This window comes from Mus musculus, chromosome 7 (assembly GCF_000001635.26).
Source record: "Mus musculus strain C57BL/6J chromosome 7, GRCm38.p6 C57BL/6J".
In the NCBI taxonomy this organism is placed as follows: domain Eukaryota; kingdom Metazoa; phylum Chordata; class Mammalia; order Rodentia; family Muridae; genus Mus; species Mus musculus.
Genome location: NC_000073.6, coordinates 92555182 through 92582915, shown reverse-complemented (window position 1 = coordinate 92582915; position 27734 = coordinate 92555182). Strand labels below are relative to the sequence as shown.

The 27734-nt window shown below is 39.7% G+C and overlaps 1 protein-coding gene across 3 annotated transcripts; it reads right to left on the bottom strand.

The window, feature by feature from the left end:
- Window positions 1-621: 621 nt before the first annotated feature.
- Window positions 622-21767, bottom strand: Ccdc90b (coiled-coil domain containing 90B). Of its 3 annotated transcripts, none has more exons than NM_025515.3 (9): window positions 21281-21767; window positions 15175-15294; window positions 14341-14444; window positions 10276-10377; window positions 8253-8294; window positions 8101-8172; window positions 7534-7587; window positions 4378-4492; window positions 622-1121 (listed from the first exon to the last, which is right to left on the bottom strand). In NM_025515.3, the coding sequence occupies exons 1-9, from the start codon at window positions 21378-21380 to the stop codon at window positions 1060-1062; spliced, it is 771 nt and encodes a 256-aa protein (NP_079791.2). In that variant the 5' UTR covers window positions 21381-21767; the 3' UTR covers window positions 622-1059. The 3 variants fall into 3 exon arrangements, with proteins under 3 accessions (NP_079791.2, XP_006508179.1, NP_001156390.1); XM_006508116.4 differs by lacking the exon at window positions 21281-21767 and adding an exon at window positions 18108-18420; NM_001162918.1 differs by lacking the exon at window positions 10276-10377.
- Between the last annotated feature and the right edge of the window lie 5967 nt (window positions 21768-27734).

The window sequence follows — 27734 nt, the reverse complement described above, 5'->3', positions numbered from 1 at the left end:
AAAAGGGACAGGAACAGGAGTCGGGTGGAGTGGAGGAGGGAGAGGGAAGAGAGGAGAGATCCTGTCTTAAAAAAGTAAGATACAGAATAAGAAACACACCCAAAGGTGATGTTTGGCCTCCATATGAATACACATGTGTATCTCTCTCTCTCTTTCTCTCTCTCTCTCTCACACACACATACAAGCACACTAACAAAAGAGAAAAATGTGAAGACAGGAAAACAATACAAATTTGAACTTCCTTCTTTTGGTTCTGGCCTGGGATGTTTCAATCCCCAACTCTCTGAGATGGTACTATATATGAATGTATGTATACACACACACAAACACACACAACAAGAGATGTTTGAATTTAAATGAATCATTGGGAAAGTCTGTTTCATATAGTTGGGTTAATGTGAAGCAATTCAGGAGGTGAGGATAAGTACTGGGACATAGGGTGGTTGGTGGGACACCTAATCAGCCAACGTGCATAAAGTTTTAGGTTCAATCCTTGGTAGCAGCAAATGAACAAACCACAAAATTCACTCCTCAAATGCTGCACATATGAAAAATTAAAAAGATACATGTAATCAGAATAACTATAGATTTCATATTAATTATAACACATTTACAATGAGATACACATTATTTTAAAATTTATTATTCACTACAAAAAATCGCCACTTACATAGGAAGTCACTTTGAAAAATCAACCAACTTTGTTATAGTATTTTATTTTATATAAAAATCTAATTGCAATAATAACCAAGAAAGTAAAATCCAGTAAGTGTATAGACTACAGAATTGTTTTCAAAAATGTAATCTGATATAAAATCCAACTTCATTTACAAAGCTCAAATGCAAAACTTTTTATTGCTATAGTTATCAGAGGATAAGGACTTCTATATCAAGCCAGGTTTGAGTGACAGCTTTTCAACATAAAGACATACAACATAAGAATAAAATACCAAACACTTCATTTAGTCCACAAGCCCTTTGAAGAGTTTGTAGTGAGTACATTCTATGGAGTGAGCAGCAGCGGCAGCAGCGGCGGCAGCAGCAGCGGCAGCATCATCGTCAGTTCTCCTTCCAGAACCTATAAAACCCCAATGCTATCGCCAAGCAAGTGAACACTGAGGCTGTGAAAAGAAAGAAACTATGTTACAAGCTATAGCTAATTATTTCAGACAATAAAAGAAATGAACAGAAACAAAATCAAATTTATATCCCATGTTCTTTATTTCCTAGAAAATTAAACTAAGAATAAAAGGCATTTGTAAAAAAAAGGGGGGGGATTTGTAAAGGCAATAGTTATATCAATAGCTTCCTATACTTTGGAAAGTAAAAATGAGAATAACTAAAAAATATAGGTGTCATGTCAGAAAATGTAAGCGGTGCTTCAAAGTCACTAATATCAGGTCTTAGGGTTTCCATTGCTGTGATAAGCACCATGACCAAAACAGCTTGGGGAGGAAAGGGTTCAACAACTCTGAGTCACACTCAATCAGTGCAGGAAGACAGGGCAGGAACTCCAGGCAGGGACCCAGAAATGGAACTGAAGCAAACCCAGTGCTGCTGCCTGCCTTCCTCAGCCTGCTTTCAGCCTATGCAGGCGTGGCACCACCCACGCGGGGCTGAGTTCTCTCATCATCATTAAGACAATTCCCCAGAGCTGGAGAGGTGGCTCCAAAGGTCCTGAGTTCAATTCCCATGGTGGCTCACAACCATCTGTACTGGGATCCGATGACCTCTTCTGGTGTCTGAAGACAGCAACAGTGTACTCACATATATAAGATAAATAAATCTTAATAAACAAACAAAAAAAGAGAATTCCCCAAGCCTTGTCTCTAGGCTGACCTTATGGAGGCATTTCCTCAATTGAGGTTTTTGGGCACAGATGGCATGTGCCCATACTTCCAGATACTTGGGACTAAGCCTAGAAGTTTTGGCAAATTGACAGCCAAATCCTACCATGCCTGGTAGTTGTGAATCTTCAAGAAAGGGAGCCTTACTGTCTTATTAACAATATCTCAGGGATTCTAAACAAATAGATCCATTTAGCTTTATCTGATTTAAAACTGTAATTGTGGCTTCCTAACTGGCTCCCCAGTAACAACAGTACAAGTATACTCTTCAAGGAGGAAGGAGAATGTGCTTCGATAGGACTCGGTCCAAATGCTCAGCACAACAAAAGGACGTAAGAAGGCCTATTGTTCTGTGTATGGGTGTCACACCTACATTTACGTCAGTGCACCATATGAGTGCCAGGTACCTGTGGAGGCCAGAAGAGGGGACTGGATCCTGGAGTTACAGATGGTTGTGAGTCACCATGTGTCCTTTAGAACAACTAGTGCTCTTAGCCCCTAAGTCTTCTCTCCAGACCCAGTAAAATCTTTTAAAAAACAATTGCTAACTTGCTACTACCACAAAGCCTTGCATATCTATGAACTGTTAAAGCTTTCTGGAGAATGTCACCATCTTCAACTTGGAGGGTAAAAAGGATTTTGTGGTGTTACCCCCCCTTACCCACCACAGGGTTTCTCTGTATAGCCCTGGCTGTCAAGGAATTCACTCTGTAGACCAGGCTGTCTTCGAACTCAGAGATCTGCCTGTGTCTGCCTCCCAAGTGCTGGGATTAAAAGCACCCAGCAGTATTCTGTTTGTTTTTAACTATGGTATTCTTTAGGTGAATACTCAAGAGAATACTGGGAAATCCCAGGTAGAATCTGAATTCCTTTGTTGGGACTGATCCTGGAAGAGAATGAACATTCCAAATGAGCTGTTTTGGAATTTCCCATAACATTACAGTTGAGCTCGAGGCCTTTGGTTCTACACACTTTGTTAATGTAGGGGATTTCAAAGCCTAACTTCAGATTTTTTTTTTTAAATCTGAATTTTAAGCAGGAACCTAATGTTAGAAATAAAAATAGAGCACTTAAGTTAAAAAATAAGGGGATATATATCAGTTGAGGACTGAGACTCATTCATCTTCTAACTTGCTGCATTACAAACAGTGGGTGGCTGGAAAACCACTATGATCAGGAATTTTATTTATATGGTAATTTGTTAATACACACATTTAAAATAGGTGTATCTTTTGACCCCCAGTTTTTTTTTGTTTTTGTTTTGTTGTTTCTGCCTCCCAAGTACTTGGACTAAAGGCATGCGCCACCACGCTTGGTGTGACCCCAAATTTTAAAGGTGCACAGCAACAGGCATATAGACATATGTGTATTTAGTAAGGCATGCACATATATGTTCAGAGTAGCATTGCTCTTAAGGATGAAGAGCTGAAACAACATTGTTGGGGAATCTTTAGTAATAAAAGATGTTTATGCGTGGTAATGTTAAAATATACTTAAGACAGTCACATTTTTAACACATGGAATTAACTAAAATGGGTAAATAATTTTTATAAGTGTATCTTACTTGTATACAGAAGACAAGATATAAACTATTAATACTAAATCAAGAAGGTGAGGGGATTTCATTGCTCTTGAATTACATAGACAATTTAAATGAAAACATACCACTTTTATGAAAAGCAAGTAAAAAGACAAGTAGTAGTTAACATGGGCCATAAAAAGCTCAGATTGAAGTTGTGAAGCTCAGTAGGAGGCAATCTAAGTTTTCGACAGCATCTGTGTGCTCAATTAGGCCAAGGAAGCAGCTTCCTCACCCTCTTCCTCCTCTTTTTCCTTCTTCTTCTCCTCCTCCTCCTCCTCTTCCTTTTTTTTGGGGGGGGGGTTGGTTTTTCGAGACAGAGTTTCTCTGTGTAGCCCTGGCTGTCCTGGAACTCACTTTGCAGACCAGGCTGGCCTCGAACTCAGAAATTCACCTGCCTCTGCCTCCCGAGTGCTGGGATTAAAGGCGTTCGCCACCACGCCCGGCCACTCCTCTCTTTTTGATGTGTTTTAACAGCCTACAACTACTTTTGTGATCTTTCTAACACAATCAAACCTTTACAATGAAATGAACTTGTGGAATTTTCCTAAATAATTTTACCCTTTTATTCTTCAGTTTATTTATTTTCTTGATAGCCAGACACCTTTTTCTTTTTTCCTTCTTTTTTCTTTTTGGCTTTTCGAGACAGGGTTTCTCTGTACAGCCCTGGCTGTCCTGGAACTCACTTTGTAGACCAGGCTGGCCTCGAACTCAGAAATCCGCCTGCCTCTGCCTCCCAAGTCAAACACCTTTTTCTATCAGTGAAATTGCACAGGTGCTTGCTACTTCAATCTTGAAACTGGAACCTTCTTCAAGGAAAACAGGGTACCAAGAAATAAAGGAGTATTTTAGCTCCAATGTTTTCTCTGCCCTGGCCTGGTTATCCTGAGAGGTAGGAACCGACAGATCCAAACACTCACTGCTAGCACTTCCTTTCTCTGAAAGACTTACCTGCAAGATAACGAATTGTTTCAAGTTTGCTCGACTCCATCAGTGTTTTTAAGGAAGCGATTTCAGTGTCAATTTTATTACTGGTCTCTGAAATAATACTTTTGGTTTGTGTATCCTGTAGCAAATCAGAATAAGCAGAAAATTAAGGTTTTGTCCTTATATATTATAGACATTATATACATATAATTGTATATGTATATAATGTCTATAATTATAGACAATTATATATATATTTTCATATCTGGAAATAATTTTCTTGAACCATTCAATATTGGGCATAGTCTACTAAAAATCTAAGATATTTGAAACCTAAGATATATGCTAACCTAAGAAGCAAATGTTTTAGTCCCAGAACTAACACTTTTGTATGTAAAGTCTTTGGAATATTATTAAAAATTTAAACATTAAAAAAAGACAATTTAAAATATATTCTGCCAAAATACCAACCAAATTTATAATGTGAATGAAGATCACTATAAAGGAGCTTGCATATACCTGGCGGATAACTTTGCATGCATAGGGAACAAAGCTGAGAAATGAGCTGAAGTGAATTCGCTCATTTCCTTGTTTCTCTAATTTCTCTGACCAAGAAGTTTAAGAAAATTGATTCTTGAAAGAGCACAGGTGATCTTCCCTTACTCAATTTTGAGCAAGAGAACTTTTAGGAAAGGATGAGGTGAAATCAGAAAGCTAGGGCTTTTTTTTTTTTTTTTTGAAATTTTTTATTAGATATTTTCTTCATTTACATTTCAAATGCTATCCCGAAAGCCCCCTATGCCCTCCCCCCGCCCTGCTCCCCAACCCAACTCCCGCTTCCTGGCCCTGGCATTCCCCTGTACTGGGGCATATATTTGCAAGACCGAGGGCCTCTCCTCCCAATGATGTCTGACTAGGCCATCTTCTGCTACATATGCAGCTAGAGACACAGCTCTGGGGAGTACTGGTTAGTTCATAATGTTGTTCCACCTATAGGGTTGCAGACCCCTTCAGCTCCTTGGGTACTTTCTCTAGCTCCTCCATTGGGGGCCCTGTGTTCTAGCCAATAGATGACTGTGAGCATCCACTTCTGTATTTGCCAGGCACTGGCATAACCTCACGAGAGACAGCTATATCAGGCTGCTGTCAGCAAAATCTTGCTGGCATATGCAATAGTGTCTGGGTTTGGTGGTTGTATATGGGAGGGATCCCCGGGTGGGGCAGTCTCTGGATGGTCCTTCCTTCCGTCTCTGCTCCAAACTTTGTCTCTGTAACTCCCTCCATGGGTATTTTGTTCCCTATTCTAAGGAGGAACGATGTATCCACACTTTGGTCTTCCTTCTACATTTCTGGGCTAATATCCACTTATCAGTGAGTGCATATCATGTGTGTTCTTTTGTGACTGGGTTACCTCACTCAGGATATCCCCCAGATACATCCATTTGTCTAAGAATTTCATGAATTCATTGTTTCTAATAGCTGAGTAGTACTCCATTGTGTAAATGTACCACATTTCCTTATCCATTCCTCTGTTGAGGGACATTTGGGTTCTTTCCAGCTTCTGGCTATTATAAATAAGGCTGCTATGAACATAGTGGAGCATGTACCCTTATTACCAGTTGGAACATCTTCTGGGTATATGCCCAGGAGAGATATTGCTGGATCCTCCGGTAGTACTATGTCCAATTTTCTGAGGAACCGCCAGACTGATTTCCGGAGTGGTTGTACCAGCTTGCAATCCCACTAGAATTCCTCTTTCTCCACATAAGCTAGGGCTTGCTTATTAATGATTTATTACAGGATTATTGAGAATGTAAACAGGACTTCTAAGTACCAGGTTTACAGTCTGGGTTCTTCATTTGAGAAAGGGTATCACAGAATTGCTGGGCTTGGCTTCAAGCTCATTGCAGTTCTGAGTGCTGGGGTTACACAGCATGCTTGGATTAGAATCTTTTACATTATTTTTTATGCCATGTACATTGGTGTTTTGTCTGCAAGTATGCCTGTGTAAGGACAAAAGATCACCTGGACCTGGAGTTACAGACAGTTGTGAGCTGGCATATAGGTGCTGGAAATTGAATGTGGGACCTCTGGAAGAGAAGCCAGTGCTGTTAACCACTGAGCCACCTCCAGCCCCTACAATCTATGTCAACTCTACCACCTACTGGTTGTGTGATTCTAACCTTTTTGTATATTATTTTTCAAACTGCTAAAGTAGAAATAATGATAAGCATACAGGCTGACCTGAATAATAAAGATATTATCAGACACAAGTAAATGTATAATGGTATCTTGTACATATTAAACAGTAAGTATTTACTATCAGTTTTAAAAAGTAAAGATTTTAAATTTAAATCTATACATTTATTTACTTAACAATAGTGTATTTTTGTTTTTATAAAAGGTATATCTATGTAAAAATAGCTTAATTTTTAAAAAGTATGTCATGCAAAAGTTAATACTTTTACTGAGGAGGGGGGGTATTTTTTTTCAAAATGGAGTCTCACTATGTAGCTTTGGTTGGCCAGGACTTCACTATGTAGAGACCAGGGTAGCCTCAAACCCAAGAGATCTATCTCTGCTTCCCAAATGCTGGGTCTGTGGCCCAATCCTTAATCCTTTTTTTTTTTCTTTTAAGATTTGTTTTATTTTACATTGTGTGTCTGTCTGTGTGTGGATGTTTTACATTGTGTGTCTGTGTGTGGATGTTTTACATTGTGTGTCTGTCTGTGTGTGGATGTTTTATATTGTGTGTCTGTGTGTGGATGTTTTACATTGTGTGTCTGTGTGTGGATGTTTTACATTGTGTGTCTGTGTGTGGATGTTTTACATTGTGTGTCTGTGTGTGTGTCTGTGTGTTGGAGGCATCAAGCACGAGACCCCAGAGAACAGAGGTACAGATGCTTTATGAGCTGCCTAACGTGAGTGCCAGGAACCAAACTCCAGTCCCTTGTTAAGTGTGGTTTGTAGAGCCATCTCTCTAGTCTAGAAAGCTTTAATTCCTATTCCAAGGTAGCAGCTCACGTACTTCATTTCCTCAGGGCAGCTTTCCCTAAAGAGCTGGCAAACTGTGACAGTGGGGAAGAAATCAGATTCTATAGGGCTAGGTATTTAAAATACAAACTTACAAAGTGAAACATACAAAAGCACATGATATAGGAAAGAGAAACTTCTACATACCTTTTTGGCAAATTCATTGGTTGCTTCTATAAGTTGCTTTTCTTGATCTGTGAACTAAAGGATATGAAGTCAGATTAAAAGAAAAACTGGACAACAAGAAGACTCAGTGGAAAGGCACTTGCCACACAAGCCTGCAACCTGAGCTGGCTCTCTGGAGCCCACAAGCAGGCGAAGAGAACTGACTCTGTAAAGTTGTCTCTCACTTCTACATGTGTGATAACAACAGCAGCAATGCAAAAGGGCTGTAAATAACTTTAAAAGGAATAAATATAACAAGAACATTCATTTAAAAACACATTATTGGAGGGGCTGGAGAAATAGCTCAGCAGTTAAGAGGACTTTGTTGCTGCTTTTCTGATTCCTGCACTCGCCCTGGGCAGCTCCCAACTGTATGGAACTCTAGCTCCAGGGGATCTTATAGCTCTGAGCACATATTTGCCTCCTAGGTGGATATATAACATATGGATTCACAACATACTTACATAAGTATAAATAATCTTTTAAAAAAGCACACTGCTGGGCATGCACACAAGAAATGAATAAAGTGAACTTTAAGAAGTGTGTTACCATGTCTGTCACTCTGCTCCTTTCCAGGTTAATGTCCAGCTTATTGTCCGCTCTGATTCGACTGGTTTCATTCTTTAAAGAAAATTAGTATTTTTAAAAATGAACTTGTAATGGGTGCTTGTTTTGAAACTAGTGGAATAAATGTCACTTACAGTCAGCTGCTGCTTAACTTGATCTAGTTCAATTTTCATTTTCTAGGTATAAAAGAGGTGACAGTTAGGATCAATGCAAAAGTGCCTGTGATAGCTTCGTAAATTTGAAAACATAGATTAGCAAGAATTGGGTATCTATGGATTTTTTTAAAAATACAGAATTATGATTTTAAAAATAACAGACCACTGTATTCATTAAATATATTCTAGGTAAAAAACATTTAGTTTTGGTGTTAGATTTTACTTTTAAAATGATTTACTTTTTTAAATTTAAAAAATACTCAGCTATTAAAAAAATGAATTTATGAAATTCCTAGGCAAATGGATGGACCTGGAGGGTATCATCCTGAGTGAAGTAACCCAATCACAAAGGAACTCGCACAATATGTACTCACAGATAAGTGGATAATAGCCCAGAAACTTAGGACACCCAAGATATAAGATACAACTTGCCAAACGCATGAAATTCAAGAAGAACGAAGACCAAAGTGTGGACACTTTACCCTTTCTTAGAAATGGGAACAAAACACCCATAGAAGGAGTTACAGAGACAAAATTTGGAGCTGTGACGAAAGGATGGACCATCTAGTGACTGCCATATGCAGGGATCCATCCCATAATCAGCTTCCAAATGCTGACACCATTGCATACACTAGCAAGATTTCGCTGAAAGGACCCAGTTATAGCTCTCTCTTGTGAGACTATGCTGGGGCCTAGCAAACACAGAAGTGGATGATCACAGTCAGCTATTGGATGGGTCACACGGCCCCTAATGGAGGAGCTAGAGAAATTACCCAAGGAGCTAAAGGGAACTGCAACCCTATAGGTGGAACAACAATATGAACTAACCAGTACCCCGGAGCTCTTGACTCTAGCTGCATATGTATCAAAAGATGGCCTAGTCGGCCATCACTGGAAAGAGAGGCCCACTGGACTTGCAAACTTTATATGCCCCAGTACAGGGGAACGCCAGGGCCAAAAAGGGGGAGTGGGTGGGTAGGGGATTGAGGGGGTGGGTATGGGGGACCTTTGGGATAGCATTGAAAATGTAAATGAGGAAAATACCTAATAAAAAAAAACTGAAAAAACAAAACAAAAAAAAAAACTTTTAAGCTAGGGCTGGAGACATGGCTCAGTGGTTAAGACTGCTTGCTGCTATTCTAGAGGCCCTGAGTTGGACCAGCTGCCTGTGACCCCAGTTTCAGCGGACTTGACACCCTCTTCTGACCTCTTATAGGCACGTCTCTCTCTACAGCCCCCCCCCTTTCCCCTCCTAAGCCCCTATCCCCAAAATAAATCTTAAACTTTAAGCTGTTTCTAACTACAAAAGTACATCTTGGGGGTCTACAGAGATGGCTCAGTGGTTAAGAGTGCTTACTGCTCTTTTAGGGGAGTGGGTTCAGGTTCCTGCCTGTCATTCCAACACCACAGGATCTGATGCCCTCTTGTGGCACCTGCACCCATATACATAGAGCCACACACATAAACAAAATTTTAAAATATATTTAATTTTTTTTCTCATTAATAAGGACAACACAACGTTAAATACAATGGAAAACATCATAGTACTTTCAGTTTTAAAAACAATATAGACAAGCTATACTAGAAAATTTATATAATATTGGTGCTCAGATCCTTCCCCCTTTCTATGACTTTTATATGAACAACTTACAATCCGTACTCAGTATGCAAGAAACTGATTTAGAGATGAAGATTAGGTAATCTAATTTAACCTTTTAAACAGTGGCTTGTTTTTGAGACAGGATCTCACTTTAGCTTTAGTTGGTCTGGAATGTGCTGTGTAGATCACACTGGCCTCAGCCACACAGACACTCACCTGTCTCTGTCTCCTATGTGCTGGAACTAAAGGTGTACATCACCATGCCCAGCCCTAAATAGTGAATTTTTAATTTAAAAACTTTGTAATACATAATATAATTCGGTTTTACTAAGTTATTTACTAGCATACTTGTGAGATCTGTTACTTTTAAAATCACTACTAGTAAGTTAAAACTTCTAGTACCTCATTCTCTGCTCTCAGATTTGCAAATTCACTTTTCTCTAGGATGACCATGTCTTTTCTGATGGAATCCAAATGAGCCATTAGCTGTTGGACTGTTATTTCCTAGGAAATAAAATAAAAATAAAAATAACCATGTAATATATGGAATAGTGGCATCCTTTTATTTTTGAATTGTTTTATAAATTTTTAAAAGAATGTCAACTTGCTAACAGGTATGATTACTGATTAAGAAAAAAATACATATGAAACTCACATATCTGAAATAACAAAATAAAAATAAGGAAATTCAAGGAAGAAATTTCAGTGAAAAGAAATATCTAGGTCTTTTAATGAAGAGTATCCCAACAAAAATGCTTACTTAGCCTCTATGAGTTCCTCAACAAACAGTGTTTTAGGTTTTTCTGTTTTAGATCAATCTATTTATTTATGTATTTATTTATGCACAGTCTTCATGCATGCCAGATAGTTGAGAGCCATCATGTGATTGCTAAGAATTGAACTCAGGACCTCTGGAAGAGCAGCCAGTGCTCTCCTAAGCCATCTCTCCAGCCTCTCAGTGTCGTTTGATACTAACATTTCAGTGTTTTGATTTTCAGAGACTTTTCTACCATAAGAAAGATTTTACTGAAAGGACCCAGATGTAGCTGTCTCTTGTGAGACTATGCCGGGGCCTAGCAAACACAGAAGTGGATGCTCACAGTCAGCTAATGGATGGATCACAGGGCTCCCAATGGAGGAGCTAGAGAAAGTACCCAAGGAGCTAAAGGGATCTTCAACCCTATAGGTGGAACAACATTATGAACTAACCAGTACCCCTGAGCTCTTGACTCTAGCTGCATATGTATCAAAAGATGGCCTAGTCGGCCATCACTGGAAAGAGAGGCCCATTGGACACGCAGACTTTGTGTGCCCCGGTACAGGGGAACGCCAGGGCCAAAGGGGGGGAGTGGGTGGGTAGGGGAGTGGGGGTGGGTGGGTAAGGGGGACTTTTGGTATAGCATTGGAAATGTAAATGAGCTAAATACCTAATTAAAAAAAATGAAAAAAAAAATAAAATAAAATAAATCCTTTCTTCTTTTAAAAAAAAAAAAAAAAAAAAAAAAAAAAAAAAAAAAAAAAAAAAAAAAAGAAAATACAAAGAAATCGAATAGGAGTCAGAGGATTTTTTAAAAGTAAGATAAACAACTGAAATAATTGTCCTTTATCAGCACAGCATAGTTAGTTTTGTTTAAATGTCCTGGTCTCTTTCCTGTATTTGACACTGCAGAAAAAATGTGGAAAAAAAGGGAACTCCTACCCGACATCATAAGCATTTGCTTTATAAAGGACTATAAGTTTGTTTTTTGCAGAAAAAGTCTTGCTCTATATAACTTAAAAAATACTTAGAGAATACTTTTTTCTGTAATAAACCCCTATACAAATGGGAACAATTAGGTTTAATGTTTTAAATCTAATTCTTGACCTTCTTGCTGTAGCCTTGGCATATACTAAGTATACTTAGCAGAACATTTCTGCAGAAGTGACTCACAGCAACCCTGCAAAGAAATCTGTTTCCACAGTCAGATTCTTTTCTTTTTTTTTAATATTTATTTATTTATTATATGTAAGTACACTGTAGCTGTCTTTATACACTCCAGAAGAGAGCATCAGATTTCGTTATGGATGGTTGTGAGCCACCATGTGGTTGTTGGGATTTGAACTCAGGACCTTTGGAAGAGCAGTTGGTGCTCTTAACCGCTGAGCCATCTCACCAGCCCCCACAGTCAGATTCTTAAAGTTAGAAAGATTCATAATCTCTCTCTCTTTAAAGGTAAAGGAAGAGAGTGTAATCTTAAGAACAAGCTTACATATCAGGGCTTCTTAATAAAGAAAAAGAGCTACTAGTCCATTTTTAAAGTCACAGTTCCCTGCTGACTGATATAGGTAAGAAAGACTGAAAACTGACTTAAGTTTTTTTATTACAGAGGGCACAACAATTTAAGACATCTCTGAAAGCTATGCTAATTTAGTTTTCAAAGGGTCTACAATTCATACATCTTTATGTAAAAGTAACTTCTGTTCACCTGATATAATTGTCATGTATGTCTGAGGATTAATGCCTTTATCTGCTAACCAAAGCCTAGTCCTGGAAGCTTCTAGCCTTTGTACAATCTTATCTAGGCCTAGACTGTTTTCAGCCTCTGAGATTTACTGCTAAATAAGCTCACTCCTTCCTTGTTCTTACTGATTTCTGGCTGGCTGTTCTGGCTCAAACTCCTCTCCAAGCTGGTTGATTCAATCTAGCTTCTCTCAATTTCTGACTGAATTTGGCCTCATACTAACTCTGGCAATCTGTTCCAATCTTCTGGCTCCTTCTCCTTCTCTGGCTTGTTTTATTTTCACCTGGGTCTAGCTTGTTTCTCTCTGCAACCTGTCTTTACCACTGTCCCAGTAAAACTGCCCCCTCTCCCTTCCTCTTTGTGCTGTTCTCTCATAAATAGCTTTTTTTTTCTTTCTTCTGGTCAGAGTTGGGCATATCCTATTTACTGTCAGATTTTTCTCTGATTTGTCACTTTGTCTGCCACTCATTAGACATCACTTTCAAACATGGCTGCTTCCTTCTAAAAACTAACTTTCCCTTCCTTATTTGGGATTAAAGTTTAGAGGTGGGATTAGGTTCCTAGATGAACAGGGTGCTTTTAACATCACAAACCAGTATTTTTTTTATAAAGACTTTATTTATTATTATAGTAAGTACACTGTAGCTATCTTCAGACACACCAGAAGAGGTAGTCAGATCTTGTTACGGATGGTTGTGAGCCACCATGTAGTTACTGGGATTTGAACTCTGGACCTTCGGAAGAACAGTCAGGTGCTCTTACCCACTGAGCCATCTCACCAGCCCCTCAAACCAGTATTTTTAAAAGCCAAAAGTTTAATAGTAACATTTCTACACTGAGTGCTATTTTTAGTATGTAGGACTACATGGTTCTGGCAGCAGGAATAGTCCTCAAATCATAGTTTTAAATTTGTGCTTGCACAAAAAGCAGGCTTAAAATTTAATAGTAAGTTCCTTTATTGAAAATGTCAACAGCTCCCCTGGATAGCCCATAGACATAGCAGAGCTTTTCGAGAATTAATTAAATGCTTGGCCATTTTTTTCCCAGTTTTTAATTGACTAGTTTGTGATGTTCCTGAAATAAGCTAAGATAAAAATAATGCAAAATTGAAAAGAAAGTTAGATGTAAGAGATAGGTGTTTTAATGTCTAACAAATTAAGAATTATAGTAAAAATCTTTAAGAGCTATTGATTTTCTCTAACCCTTTTTAGATTCTAATTTTATGTAAGAAATCTTAGGTTTTATTTATGAACTAACCATCTGAAGGAAAAAGACTAAACTTGAAAAATCAAAATAAAAGTAAGTAGAAGAAGAAAACAGATTTTTAAACAGTTCAATATCTTGTTTATTTTTGTCCATTATCATCGAAATATGAAGTCTTGAAAATGACTCAGTCTTTGCACAGGTCAGCAAAATGGCTTAGTGGGTAAGCATGTGTGCTGCCTCAACTTCACAACTTGAGTTCAGTCCCTGGGACTCACATGGTGGCAGCAGAGAACCAACTCTTGTAAGCTGTCCTCTGACATCCACACTTGTGTCATGGCATGTTTGATTTATTTTTTTAAAATTTACATCCCATCAGGTTTAAACTTTCAGCCAGGTCATTTATAAAGTCTTCTATACCTATGTTAGTCCCTTCTAGCTTACAAAGTCTATAAAGATTAACCATGGCGCAACCCATGAAAACAGTAGACACATCATATTGAAAGGCTAGCTCTTTTACTTTGGAGAGCTTCCCAGGGGAAAGTTGTTTCTCTCAGTCTACCACCATGACCAAAACACTCCATTTATCTCACACAGGGGAAGATGAATGAATCCCACTCTAGGTACCAAGTACTCTTGTAGGGACACTCCAACTCTTCTAGACAGATGCTGAGAAAGGCCTTTCTAATTTGTCCTTTCCTCCTTCCTTGAAAGAGATGATGTAATGAGACTATCAGGAGAGAGAAGAAAATGAATGTATTACCTGCTGAGCTTTAGTCACCATCTCCTTGTAGATAGTATCCAGGCTGACGTTTGATAGCGTACTTAGCACTGATACAATTGTCTGTGCTTGTGTTTTGTCAAATCCTGTATACAAGGAAATCTGCATTTAAAACGTGTACATCAGTAGCAAGAGACAGCTAACAAGCTTCCAATAGCTCCACTGTTACACAAGGAAAAGATGGACAATGCTATCGGATTTTAAACGCACTCTGCAATTCCTAATTAGGTCTACAACAAAATTGAATATTTCTAGTTTTTTTGGTAGTATATAATTGGCAATAAAATGGTATTTCATTGTTTTCATTTGTTTTTCAATTAGTACTTGGCTGATAGTGAAGCTAAGCAAGTGAATACATTTTTATTATTTTTCTCTGCACTACTTTTTTATGGCTTTTGTCTACTTTTCTATAAAAGTACTAAACTTTCTTTTATTGACTCCTAAGACATTTAGGTTTACCTAGAACTTTAGTAAGCTGATTCAGTATTTCTGAATACCACTCCGAACTATTAGGTGTTCCCCTGTAATATATTATCATATCTGGAAATATGTTATTACTTTTTTCTTCTTTAAATTTCCATCCAGAATTTAGTATTAGCCTAAAAATTTTTTTATTTTTACTTTACTGGAATCATTTTGTGCATATAAATTTATCCTATGCTTTTTTTCTGCTCTCTTAACAATGATTTTAAGTGATTATAAAGCATTCCAGTATATGGCAAGCATTCTTTCAATAATCCCTCTTAGTTGTTGGTAACTGACTTGGGGATTCATTATATGAGTGCTGCTAATTTTCTTCGTATTCATGTTTCTCACCGTGAGTTTCCAAGTCCTGCACCAACGCATGGGTATCAAAAGTTAATTTTCTTTGTTCTAGAGGAGTTATATCCACTGGTCTTCTATCATAATCTGACTTAGTTGTGGTGGTCAAGAACCCTGAAAAAAAGAAAACAGTGTTATAATAATTTAAAATGATATCACACTTTGGCTTCTAAAGAGCTCTCCACATGTATTTAAATACAAATCTAGCTTCCCAATTAGGTGTCCTGTAATTTCACGCAAATTAACTGACTCTTCTCAACCCCTTTCATCAGAATGTCTGATGCTATCCTATATATGGCAGCCATTAGTAGATATTTCATTTTCTTCTTTTAGCATTCAAAAATAATTCAAGAGTTGGTGTAAATCCTAACGTGCATTTACTGCTTTAGATGCCACGGCCTCTATTCTACCTCCGGGGAAACAGAATCTGCCTCCCTTTCCCCAGTGCTCAGAAGTCTCTCATAAAACCTTCTGTTCCCATCTGGACTGCTACCATTTATTTCCTAGTTTTCAGCTATAATACAGTTAACGAGTAGTTGTTTTCTTTCAGACCCTGACTACAAGCCCTATGCTACCTTGGCTGTATTTTTCATACTCTATCTTTAGGACTCACAAGGGCACTTGTGTTATAGTTCCCTTCAATATGGGAACATTTCACCCTTCAGGGAAGCTCCTTAAGCTGGAATGTATACAACTTTCTGCTAGAATAAGCACCCTCTCAGATGGAGGGAAGCTGCACAGATTCTGGGAGGAGCCACATTGCTAAGGAGACCCAGACAAACTGAACTGAAAGATGACTCAGACCAGAACAGCTGTCCCAAGGAAGCAGAAGCCAGACAAACTGCCTAAAAGAGGTCAGACCAACTGAGGCACCTGGAAAGGACACTTTCCAGCCTGGTGAGCTGCCTGCAGGCTGTACGGTGTGCTCTAGGTCCCCAGCATTATGAGCTCTCACCCATGCTGGGGTGGGCTATGATGATGCCACTTCTCAGTCATTTCTGCTCCTGTAAGCAACCCCAATAAAACGCAGGGTTCACTAAGTTGGACTATGTTATAATCTGTACTTTGGTCTGCAATGGGCTAACTGGGCGAGCTGATATATGTGTTTTGTCATGCAACAGCACTTTGATACACAGGTGAGTCACAATCAATGAATTTGATTTTAAGTTCTGGAGCATTTACTGGTCAGTATAGGAGATCTAAGAGCTATCAGTCGTTTCTGACATCTTGTCCTGATGCGTTAAATTTCCAAAACTCAACTTGGACACAGTATAGTCTGATGAATTTTATTATGAAGTATTTCCTCTGAGGATGAATTCTACACATATAAAACTTCTTAACTATTGTGTTACATTAAGATACTGTCAGTGTGATAGTCAAGTATAAGGTGTTATACCAGATAACTTACATGCTTCCAAAGCAAGGTAGCAGAATCCTCATTTTCAAATTTAAAAAGTCATGCTTATTAGAGTTAGGTTTGGTACCTAATGCTGAATATGGTGATTCTAGCACTCAGGAGACTGACGCAGGAGGATCGTGAATTCAATGTTAGCCTGAGTTTCATACCAAAACCAGTCCAGACTGGGTTAAGCCATACCATGCTTAGGAAAGGCAAAGTAATTTGCTTAGGTCACAGACACAGTAATAGGTAATAGGATTCACATTTAGGTTCTTTTGACTATAAAGCTCACATCTTATCTATAGCCTGTGTTGTCTTATTTTATCCCAAGCTACTTATATATCTAGTTACTTAAAGGACAGGTTTAATTTCAGGTATTACTTTATGCTAATAATTTTAAGGCATATGTGATTCCTTAATAAGTATCTTTATAGTCAAAATCTTTATAATAACAAATATAGATTATACACTGGATCATGTGCTGGGCACAGGGAAAAATATAGTGAAGCCAGACATACCAGGTGTCTTCACTGGTTTTATCAAAAGGCAGTAAACGGGACATAAAAAAATTCAAAGCCTCACTTATGACTTCCATTTAATCAAAGAGATAAAGCATTTGGAAAGGCAGAACAGTGCTTTGAAAACATTCTAGCAAAGCAGCCTTTTTGCCTGAGTGTCATCTAGAAAAGGTTAAAAAAATGAAACAAAACAGATGTTTTTGTGTCAGGATGTAAAGTAGGAAAGAAAATAAAACTCAGAAGTATAGATTTAGTAGCTGTCCTATTCAGCTGTACTAGGAGTAATGATTTGGTACTCTTAGTTACCTCTTCTGCCCCAGAAGTTCGCTTAGAAAAGAATCAGAAATGTTTATTTTTCTGATTTTATGCTTATTATTAAATTCTTAAAATTCTCATTTTATTGATGGGAAAAAGTGATGTTCGTAGGCAAGTATGCTGTCTCAGATCTTAGGTTTCATGGCAGTCAAATTAGTACAGTTTCTGACATCAGTCAACAAATAATGAATGCCTTAAAAAAATCAACTCCGTGGTATAGAGGACCAACAACTCTGCAGGGCACAGCTAATTTCATGTCCTATTACGATTTCTGGCTCTTAGACTTTATCTACAAACTTGTCATCTGCTTGCTTTTCCTTCTTGGGGCCTTGCCCATCCTGTGTTCAGCAAGCTTTTTGCCTGTCCGTATTCATTCTTGAGAGCTCTGCACAAAGGCCTCTTCTGGTGTGAAGTGTGAAAGGGTTCCTGAGGTCAGATTTCTACTCTGTACCATTCTTTTTCACAGTCTTCATAGTTATGTAATTTAAGTTCCTCATTAGATCAGGCATTAGTCAACTCCTGCCATCAGGCTACCAACACCCGGTTTTCAAAGTTGTTTCCATCAATACAACTTAACTGAAATTATTATCTAGGAGTGCTTTGACACAATGACAGAGAAGTTGTAATCGACCATATGGCCCACAAAACCTAAAATATTTCCTATTTGCCCTTTCACAGAAAGTTTGTTAACCTACAAAGTAAACCTTGAGAGTGGGGGCCATTCTGCTCTTGGTCTGCTCAGGTCCCAGTGCCCAACAGCTTTAGCTGGTCTAAAGATACGTGCTGAATGGAAGGAACTGTGTTTGGCACTGAATGTACAATGATGTTTTGGGGTCAAAGACTTGTTCAAGTTTCTCAGACTGCTGGGCTCAGATGATCCTATTCCAGCCTTCTGTGTAGCAGAAGATTGCAAGGTGTTCACTTCTGCTCTGGACCTTCAAGGCTGTGGTTCTTATGATGTGATTTCAAAATATATCCATTTGGTCCTCTGTGGGAATAAAGATTATGCGGAAATAACACTAGAGTTATATGAAATCTTAGAGAAGTAAGCCAGATAGATAAACAGAATGGGCAAAATTCACCAAGGCATGCAACACTGTCATTTCTACCTTGCATTCTATTTATGATAGGGTGAGAATAATGAAATATATATGGGATATTTCTATAAGATTTAAAAAAATTTTTACTTAAAAGTATGTGTGTGTCTACGTGAATGTATGTCACTTGTGAGCATGGCTGTGGAAGCTACAGGGGTGCTGGATCCCCTGGAGCTGGAGTTACAGGCATTTACAAGTGCTGCCTGAGATGGATGCTGGGAACCAAAGTCAGGTCTTCTAAAAGTGTCCTTAACTGCTGAGCCATCTCTCCATCCCATTTCTTTATGTGACTTTATTTCTCTGATGTGGGCGTTGATAAGTCTCTGGCACCAGGACTTTGAGTGGGGAAAGTATCTGTTTCATTTCTCTGAAAGGCTTTTGAATATTCTCAATAAGCTATTATCACTGGTCTGATTGTGACATGAGCAATTTGATTCATAAGCACTCCTTAAGAGTCTATTTGATACCAGGCAGTGGTGGTACATGCCTTTCATCCCAGCAGAGAGGCAGTCAGATCTCTGAGTGTTTGAGGCCAGCTTAGGTGACAGAGCCAAGTTCCAGGACAGCCAGGGTTATACAGAGAAACCCTTTTTTGAAAAACAAAACAAGAGTACATTTGACATCTATACAAAACCCTACATACATCATTTTAATTTTTTCAAACTAATCTTGTATGTTTACAGTGAGATAGCAAATTCAAAATTAAAAGACTTAACAATTTACAAAATTTCTACTATAGATCTCTGGACTATCTTGTAGAAAATGACTCTTTTGGAAAAGGCCAAAATTTACTTTTTAAAAAGGCATATAAAATAGAGTTCACTAAATCTAATTATTAATTTATTGGCCGTTTTTAGAACTGAACCACTTCAAAGACATAACTGGTAAGTTTTCTTATTTGTATATTTGTATGTGGATGTATGTATGTGGGTGTGTGCATGTAGAAGTATGTGTGGAGGTCAGAGGTCAGCTTTCAGGACTTGGCTCTCTTCTTCCATCACATGAGTCCCAGGACCAAACCCAGCTCATCAGGCTTGGCAATAATACCTCTGCCTGCAGACTTATCTCGCCTGGTACCAGCTTGTTATTTTTCTATAAAAATTCAAAGAATTAAAGCATATATTCTCAGGGAGTAGGTGGTGGTACATGCCTTTAATCCCAACACTCGGGAGGTGGAGACAGGTGGATCTCTGTGAGTTCAAGGCCAGCCCGCTCTTCAGCTCAAGGACAGCTAAGATTACACAGTGAAACTCATTTCAAACTAACAACTCCAAAGAACATATTCTTACATTATAGTCTAGTGGCATAATGTATATGTTGCTTCAGAGAATCTTGGCAAATTAAATGAACTAACAAAAATGCTTCCTCTCCACCTGAGGACTGATTCAGTACTTCTGGTCATAAGGCTTGGCAATCTGTACTTAGAAGAATCAATCATCTGTAGTGTTTCTGATGTACTGCTAAGTGTGGATAGTAACAAATGAAGACTGCAGCACCATCGACAAAAACGTAGACAAATCACGGCTTCCTCTGCATCTCACCATCTACTTGAAAATAACTATACTGTGGTATTTCCATGGGATAAGGACCAACTTTCAAATTTGCTAGACTATTGACATTTGTCTATAGTAAGCAGTAAATACTTGTTACACTGAACAGGGACACAAACCATGCACTAATTTTAAGGGGAGACAAGATTTCCTCAAGAGTAACCAGACTTCAAGTGGAATAACTTGAAAATTGTACCAAAATATTAACATTTTTCTGGGGTGTTATATTTTTGGTAAAAGTACACAGATAAGTTGAGATTTGAATTATTTCATCAGATTCAAAACAATGCTACCCCTTTGTGTGTGAGGGCACACATACCTAAGGAGAGAACAGAGGAGGTCTTTGTATCCTGCTCTGTCATGCCCTTCCTAAGTCTTTGATAGGGCAGCTTTTATTGAACCTGGAAGTGGCTGGGGGTTCAACTTTGTGTTGTTATGCTTGTGTGCAGCACAAGTTTCTACCAGTGGACCCACCTCGCCACCCTTTTCTGAAAAGTCCACCAGAATGTGTATTTATAATAACTACCTAAATATGGATTCAAAGATGTGACTAATTCTAGCAGCTAAACAGTAGCCTTGCAAGGGCAGCCTTGATTGAAAGTCAGCGGAACAAATACAATTAAATAACAGGGTGAAAACAAAACAGTGGCAAACAACAAAACCACACAAGTGTGGAGGGCGGAGAAGTGTTTTTGGGTACTGAATAACTCAGTTTATCATCATACACAGATCCAGGAAGAACGAAATGTGGAGGTTGGGATGCCTTTTACGGCGGAAAAACTGAAAAGCACAAGTATAAAAAAAAGCCTTGGAAATAGTTCTCAGAGTAAAGTAAGATATTCTCCAGGATATACAGACTAACAAAGTGTTTGGAAACGCATAGGTTCCAGGACACTTAAAAAACAAAACAAAACCCTACTATGTGATTTGTAAATCAGAACACCCGCAAACTACCTAAGAGTTCATAAATGGAGACGGAACCCCGCCCCGCGCCCCCACCAACTCAAGCCGAGAGGAGGCGCAGGTCCGCAGGGGCTGGGTCTAGGAGGAAGGAAGCCCTCCAGCCAGACCCTGTCTGGAACGCCCAAGACCCACCATCCCCGGAGCTCGCGGGTGGCTCTGCGCGGGTGGGCGGGGCCCTGCAGGGGGTGTGTCACTCTCGCGGACGCCTGAGCGGGCACACCCGCCCGAACCTTCTCCCTGAGCGAGTCTTCGTCTCACCTCTCCGCAGGGCGGGTGACAGACGCCCATGAGGAGTTGAAGTCCAGCGGATTCCGCCGCCGTCAGGGCGCAGGAACCGCCAAATCCAGCGGCTCCTCATAGTCTCGGAGCCCCGCAGGTCAGCAAGGGGAAGCGGAATACGCGTTGATTTTCGCTGAGGCTTTCGGACAATGAAGTCCTCTCACCATCAGGATGCTGGGAAATGTAGTTTCCGGTCTGTCACCAAAGCACCTACTTGAGAGGTTTTTCTTCTACAAAGCTAGGCCTCTTCACAGAGCCACACTTAACACGACTCAGAGCTTATCCCCCTAGCACATCGCCCTTTTCCCATCTCTTCCCGCCTTTACCGCCCTAAGAAAGCGGGGTCTTGGAGAACCTTCTGGCGCCCATTTGCGGGCGGCGAGTTAGTCCCGCAGCAAGCTTCCCAGACCGAATCCAGCGTAGCAGCATAGCATCATGGGACCCGCAGTCCTTGCTGCTGAGGATTGTGGGGATGAGACCGCGTTGTAGCATCGACCAGTGCCCGTGGAAGTCCAAAGCGTATCACACACTTGCAGTTTCGCGTCTCTCTGCTTGGCCCTCTGGTGCACTGGAGGACCAACTGTTTTAGGCCTTTTCTTCAGGGAAACGAAAATTCTCCATTTCCTGGGTCGGCATTGTTCATGATTTAACATTCTCCAACTTCAGTTACCAAAGTCATTGCCCCACCTGGTAAAACCTTGAAAGCAATGTACTAACTAGTCTGTCGCTTACCCAGATTGCAACTTTGTGGGAATCAGCTACCCACCAGCCACCATTTCAAGCACTGAAGCTCATTAAAAACAAAACTTGGTTCCCACCAGCAAGCACTTTAGTAGATTACACATAGAAGGAAATTAAAATGATTCTGTCGTGGGTACTAGGGACAGAGACAGGAGAGACAGTTCTCCTGGGCTGCCAGGTGGGTCCCTGGTATTCAAGCGAAGCACTCTAGACTTTAAAATATTTTCCAATTTCATTTTCAGAAATATCTGAATGCCAGCTAGGTTTAAAGATTAATAATTCGAAGAACAAAGAAAGAATTCCAACAACAATTTAAGTTCTTACTGTACAGGATTTTTTTCCCAGGCTATGTGGGGATTATAAGGATTTCTGCTCTCCAAGTGAAAGACCCACAACATGAGGACTCCCCCACGTTCTGACTCAGGAGAGGCGACACCCCAAATCACGCATGAGAAACGGTCTTGCTGCAAACTGCAAGAGGACTTTTAATTCAAGAGTGCTCTCGGGACCACAGTAATACACCACGCAGGGGTAGAGGTCCCTGGCGCCCCAAGTAGCTGGGTAAGGGGGTATTTAAAGGAAGAAACCACAACTCAAGGAAGTGGGGAAGGCATTGTTGGAAAATACCAAAGATACCAGTTAAGAGTCAAAAGGAAGTGCAAAGTCACAAGAGTCACAAGGAATACCTGGTAATTGTTCGGGTTATCTCTCAAGACAGTTTCTAAGAGCCCCTAACAATGGCACATTTGCATAGCGGGTTCCAGCAATGGTCAGGGGGGGGGGGTCAGGGTAACTTTCTTTGAATGAACACTCTTTGAACCCAGGAAGCGGTGGGTAGAGGAATGTCTGTTTTATGACTAGCATACCTTGGAGCATTGAGTCACATTCCCAAGCCTGGGCCTAAAGGCCCAGAATTTTGCTTTTATATTTTTTCACAAGAACTTGTAATAGAAAAACAGGAGAAGGTAGAGAATAAGGAAACAGTAATATCTTAGTATCATGTAAGTTTTTAAACAATTAATCTTCTAGTCCAGCTGAGAGTGGGATGTTGGCCATATTTGCAATAGCCAAGCTATAGAGAAAGCCTAGGTGCCCATCAACAAATGAATAAGAATTATTATGTGTACAATGGAGTTTTATTTAGTTATAAAGAAAATCAAGGGCAGGAGAGGTGGCTCAGCCATTAAGAGCATTGACTACTCTTCCAGAGGTCCTGAGTTCAGTTCCCAGAAACCACATGGTGGCTCACAACCGTTTGTAATGGGATCCGATGCTCTTTTCTGGTGTGTCTGAACACAGCTACAGTGTACTCATATACATAATTTTTTAAAAAAGGAAATCAAATTCATGACATTGGGGTGGGAGTGGGGGAACGGGAGAGTATCATATTAAGCAAAGTAAGGCAGATACACAAATACAAACATCCCGTGTGTTTCCTCATATGTGCAATCTAGCGGTGTGTATATGTAAGGCATAAAATAGAAGGGGAGGGACTATTAGGAAAGAGAAAGGGGAGAGTAGCAGGAGCAGGTAATGGGGACTAAACAAGCATAAAGTCATTATACTTTTGAAAAGGAATGCCATTACTAAACCCATCATGTGTACAGTGAATGTACACTAATAAAAGAATTTAGAAAAGATGGGAGAAGTAGGATTCAAACATGTTTTCAAGGATTTCTAGTAAGCAGAGATAATAGGACCCAAAGAGAGGGTTAGAGTGAGCAGGCACAAGTTATTAATCCCGTTCTTATTTGTGGCCTTTGCATACAATGCTTTTGAAGCTTGGAGAAAATTTTCTAATGTATTAGATCAACTTCTTCATAAAAGTCAGATCCCAGTTGAAATGCCTCCTTATTAAGCCTTTATGCCATGTGCACATTTGGTGCTTTAGTTAAGAACACAACCTTTTCCTGTCACGAGCTTATCTATGTCCTTCAGGAGGGTGGTAACCACATCTATTGCTATAGTCTCTAGTGCTTAGCATGGTGCCTGGCCCATAACAAGCCTTTGAAAAATATGCATTAAATGAATCTGTGAGTGATCATAATTTGGTAAAGAAACCTTTAGATGGGGCAAAGGAATACATGGACACTGGGTAGAATTAGAGAAAATAGAGGTGAAAAATGAATGAGTAAAGATTTTGAGTTTCATACAGCAGACTCAAGAAATTTTGAAAGTTTTTGAGCCACAATAAGTTAAGAGTCCATTTAAGTCTCTTCCCAGGAGTATTCACCAATGCGGGCAAAAGCATCATTTCCTGTGCCACTGGTGTGAAGTGGCCTGGGCATTGGAAATGCAGCTTCTCTGAAGTAGGCTAGTTTGTCCATAACTGAAAGGCTGGCAGCTTAGCAGAGGCAATGAGTGCCATTTTATCATCATGAAAGACCACTTTTATTACTTTTTACTTTTGTGCTCATCAAGTTTAGAGAAGTACTATTTTTTGCCAACCGCATATATAATAAAGCCATTACTACTTTTCCAGTTTTCAAGTAATTTGTGCTAAATTACCTCATTAGTGAGTGGGAGAGGAATAGTGCTGATTCAGGGCCACGGTGATAAATACCCAGCAGAAGGCAAAGATACTTGCTGGTTTCTTTGGTGGGCGTCCAGGCTCATCTCTACAATGACATAGCATGTTTAAACATTTGATCGCATATGTGGAAAACATGGGAAGGTTTCTGATCAAGACACACAGCACACACCACAGGACCCCTAGCACACCCAGGACCTTGGGATGACAAGTGAGTGGAACGCAACATCAGCTCCAAAGAATCATGGAGGGTCTTGTGCCAGTAGGAACGGGGACAAAGGAACCCCACCTGACCACAGGGGTTCCAGTCGGGGCCAGTCCCGCCATCTTCTGTGTGAACCTGGCAGAGGGCACCAAGGTCCTCAGAGGACTCTCCATGCCGCAGGACCCCTAGCACACCCAGGACCTCGTGATCACTGGAGAGCACGTGGGCGACAGAAGCAACAGAGCTTCTTGGACAGGGTCCCTTTGGGCCTTCATCCCTAGCCAGCCGGGAGGCAGAGCTGAGACTCAGATCCCTGGGCACCTTCCTTGCCAGATGAGAGTCGGCCTACAAGGGAGGGCTCTGACCCCAGGACTCAGGAGGTGGATCAGAGCTCCAGAATTCTGGACACCTGCCCTGCAAGAGGAGAGCTTGCCTGCAGAGAGTGCTCTGACCACTGGGACTCAGGACAGAGTTGGACTCCCAGGAGTACTGACAGAGGATAACAGAATCACAGGAGGATCAAGCTCCAGCCAGAGACAGCTAGAACATTAACACCAGAGATTACCAGATGGCGAAAGACAAATGTAAGAATCTTACTAACAAAAAACAAGACCACTGGGCATCATGAGAACCCAGTACGCCCACCACGGCGAGTCCTGGATACCTCAACATGCCCAAAAAGCAAGACTCGGATTTAAAATCATATCTCATGATGGTGGTAGAAGATTTTAAGAAGGGCATTAATAACTCATTTAAAAAATACAGGAGAACACTGCTAAACAGGTAGAAGTCCTTAAAGAATTACGGGAAAACACTGCTAAACAGGTAGAAGTCCTTAAAGAGGAAACATAAAAATCCCTTAAAGAATTACAGGAAAACACAACCAAACAGGTGATGGAATTGAACAAAACCATCCAAGATCTAAAAAGTGAAGTTGAAACAAACAAACAAACAAACAAACAAACCAAAAACCAAACAACAACAACAAAAAACCAAACCCAAAGGGAGACAACTCTGGAGATAGAAACCCTAAGGAAGAAATCAGGAACCATAGATGTGAGCATCAGCAACAGAATACAAGAGATGGAAGAGAGAATCTCAGGTGTGTCATGGACACAACAATCAAAGAAAATGCAAAATCCAAAAAGATCCTAACTCAAAACATCCAGGAAATCCAGGACACAATGAGAAGACCACCCCTATGGATAATAGGAGTAGATGAGAATGAAGATTTTCAACTAAAAGGGTCAGCAAATATCTTCAACAAAATTATAGAAGAAAACTTCCCAAACCTAAAGAAAGAGATGCCCATGAACATACAAGAAGCCTACAGAACTCCAAATAGACTGGACCAGAAAAGAAATTCCTCCGGACACATATTAATCAGAACAACAAATGCCCTAAATACAGATGGAATAGTAAAAGCAATAAGGGGAAAAGGTCAAGTAACATATAAAGGCAAGCCTATTAGAATTACACCAGACTTCTCACCAGAGACTATGAAAGCCAGAAGATCCTGGACAGATGTTATACAGACACTAAGAGAACACAAATGCCAGCCCAGGCTACTATACCCAGGCAGACTCTCAATTACCATAGATGGAGAAACCAAAGCATTCCATGACAAAATCAAATTCACACAATATCTTTCCACGAATCCAGCCCTTCAAAGGATAATAAAGGAAAAACTCCAACATAAGGATGGAAACTACAACCTAGAAAAAGCAAGAAAGTAATCCTTCAACAAACCTAAAAGAAGACAGCTGAAAGCACAGAATCCCAACTTTAACGACAAAAATAACAGGAAGCAACAATTACTTTAATTTCTCTTAACATCAATGGACTCAATTCCCCAATAAAAAGACATAGACTAATTGACTATACAAACAGGACCCAACATTTTGCTGCTTACAGGAAAACCACCTCAGGGACAAAGACAGACACTACTTCAGAGTAAAAGGCTGGAAAACAATTTTCCAAGCAAATGGTTCGAAGAAACAAGCTGGAGTAGCCATTCTAATATCGGATAAAATCGACATCCAACCCAAAGTTATCAAAAAAGACAAGGAGGGACACTTCATACTCATCAAAGGTAAAATCTACCAAGATGATCTCTCAATTCTGAATATGCTCCAAATGCAAGGGCAGCCACATTCATTAAAGAAACTTTATTAAAGCTCAAAGCACACATTGTACCTCACACAATAATAGTGGGAGACTTCAACACCACACTATCATCCATGGACAGATCCTGGAAATAGAAACTAAACAGAGACACATGGACACTAACAGAAGTTATGAAACAAATGGATTTAACAGATATCTAAAGAACATTTTATCCTAAAACAAAAGGATATACCTTCTTCTCAGCACCACATGGTACCTCCTCCACAATTGACCATATAATATAATAGCCACAAAACAGGCTTCAACAGATACAGAAATATTGAAATTATCCCATGCATGCTATCAGATCACCACGGACTAAGGCTGATCTTCAATAACCGCATAAATAACAGCCAACATTCACGTGGAAACTGAACAGCACTCTACTCAATGATACCTTGGTCAAGCAAGAAATAAAAAAAGAAATTAAAGACTTTTTAGAGTTTAATGAAAATGAAGCCACAACATACCCAAACTTATGGGACACAATGAAAGCAGTCCTAAGAGGAAAACTCATAGCTCCGAGTGCCTCCAAAAAGAAACTAGAGAGAGAGCATACACTAGCAGCCTGACAGCACACCTAGAAGTTCTAGAACAAAAGGACGCAAATTCACTCAAGAGGAGTAGAGGGCAGGAAATAAGCAAAATTAGGCCTGAAATCAACCAAGTGGAAACAAAAAGAAATATTCAAAGAACCAAGCAAACCAGGAGCTGGTTCTTTGAGAAAATCAACAAGATAGATAAACCCTTAGCCAGACTAATTAAAGGCCACAGGGACAGTATTCTAATTA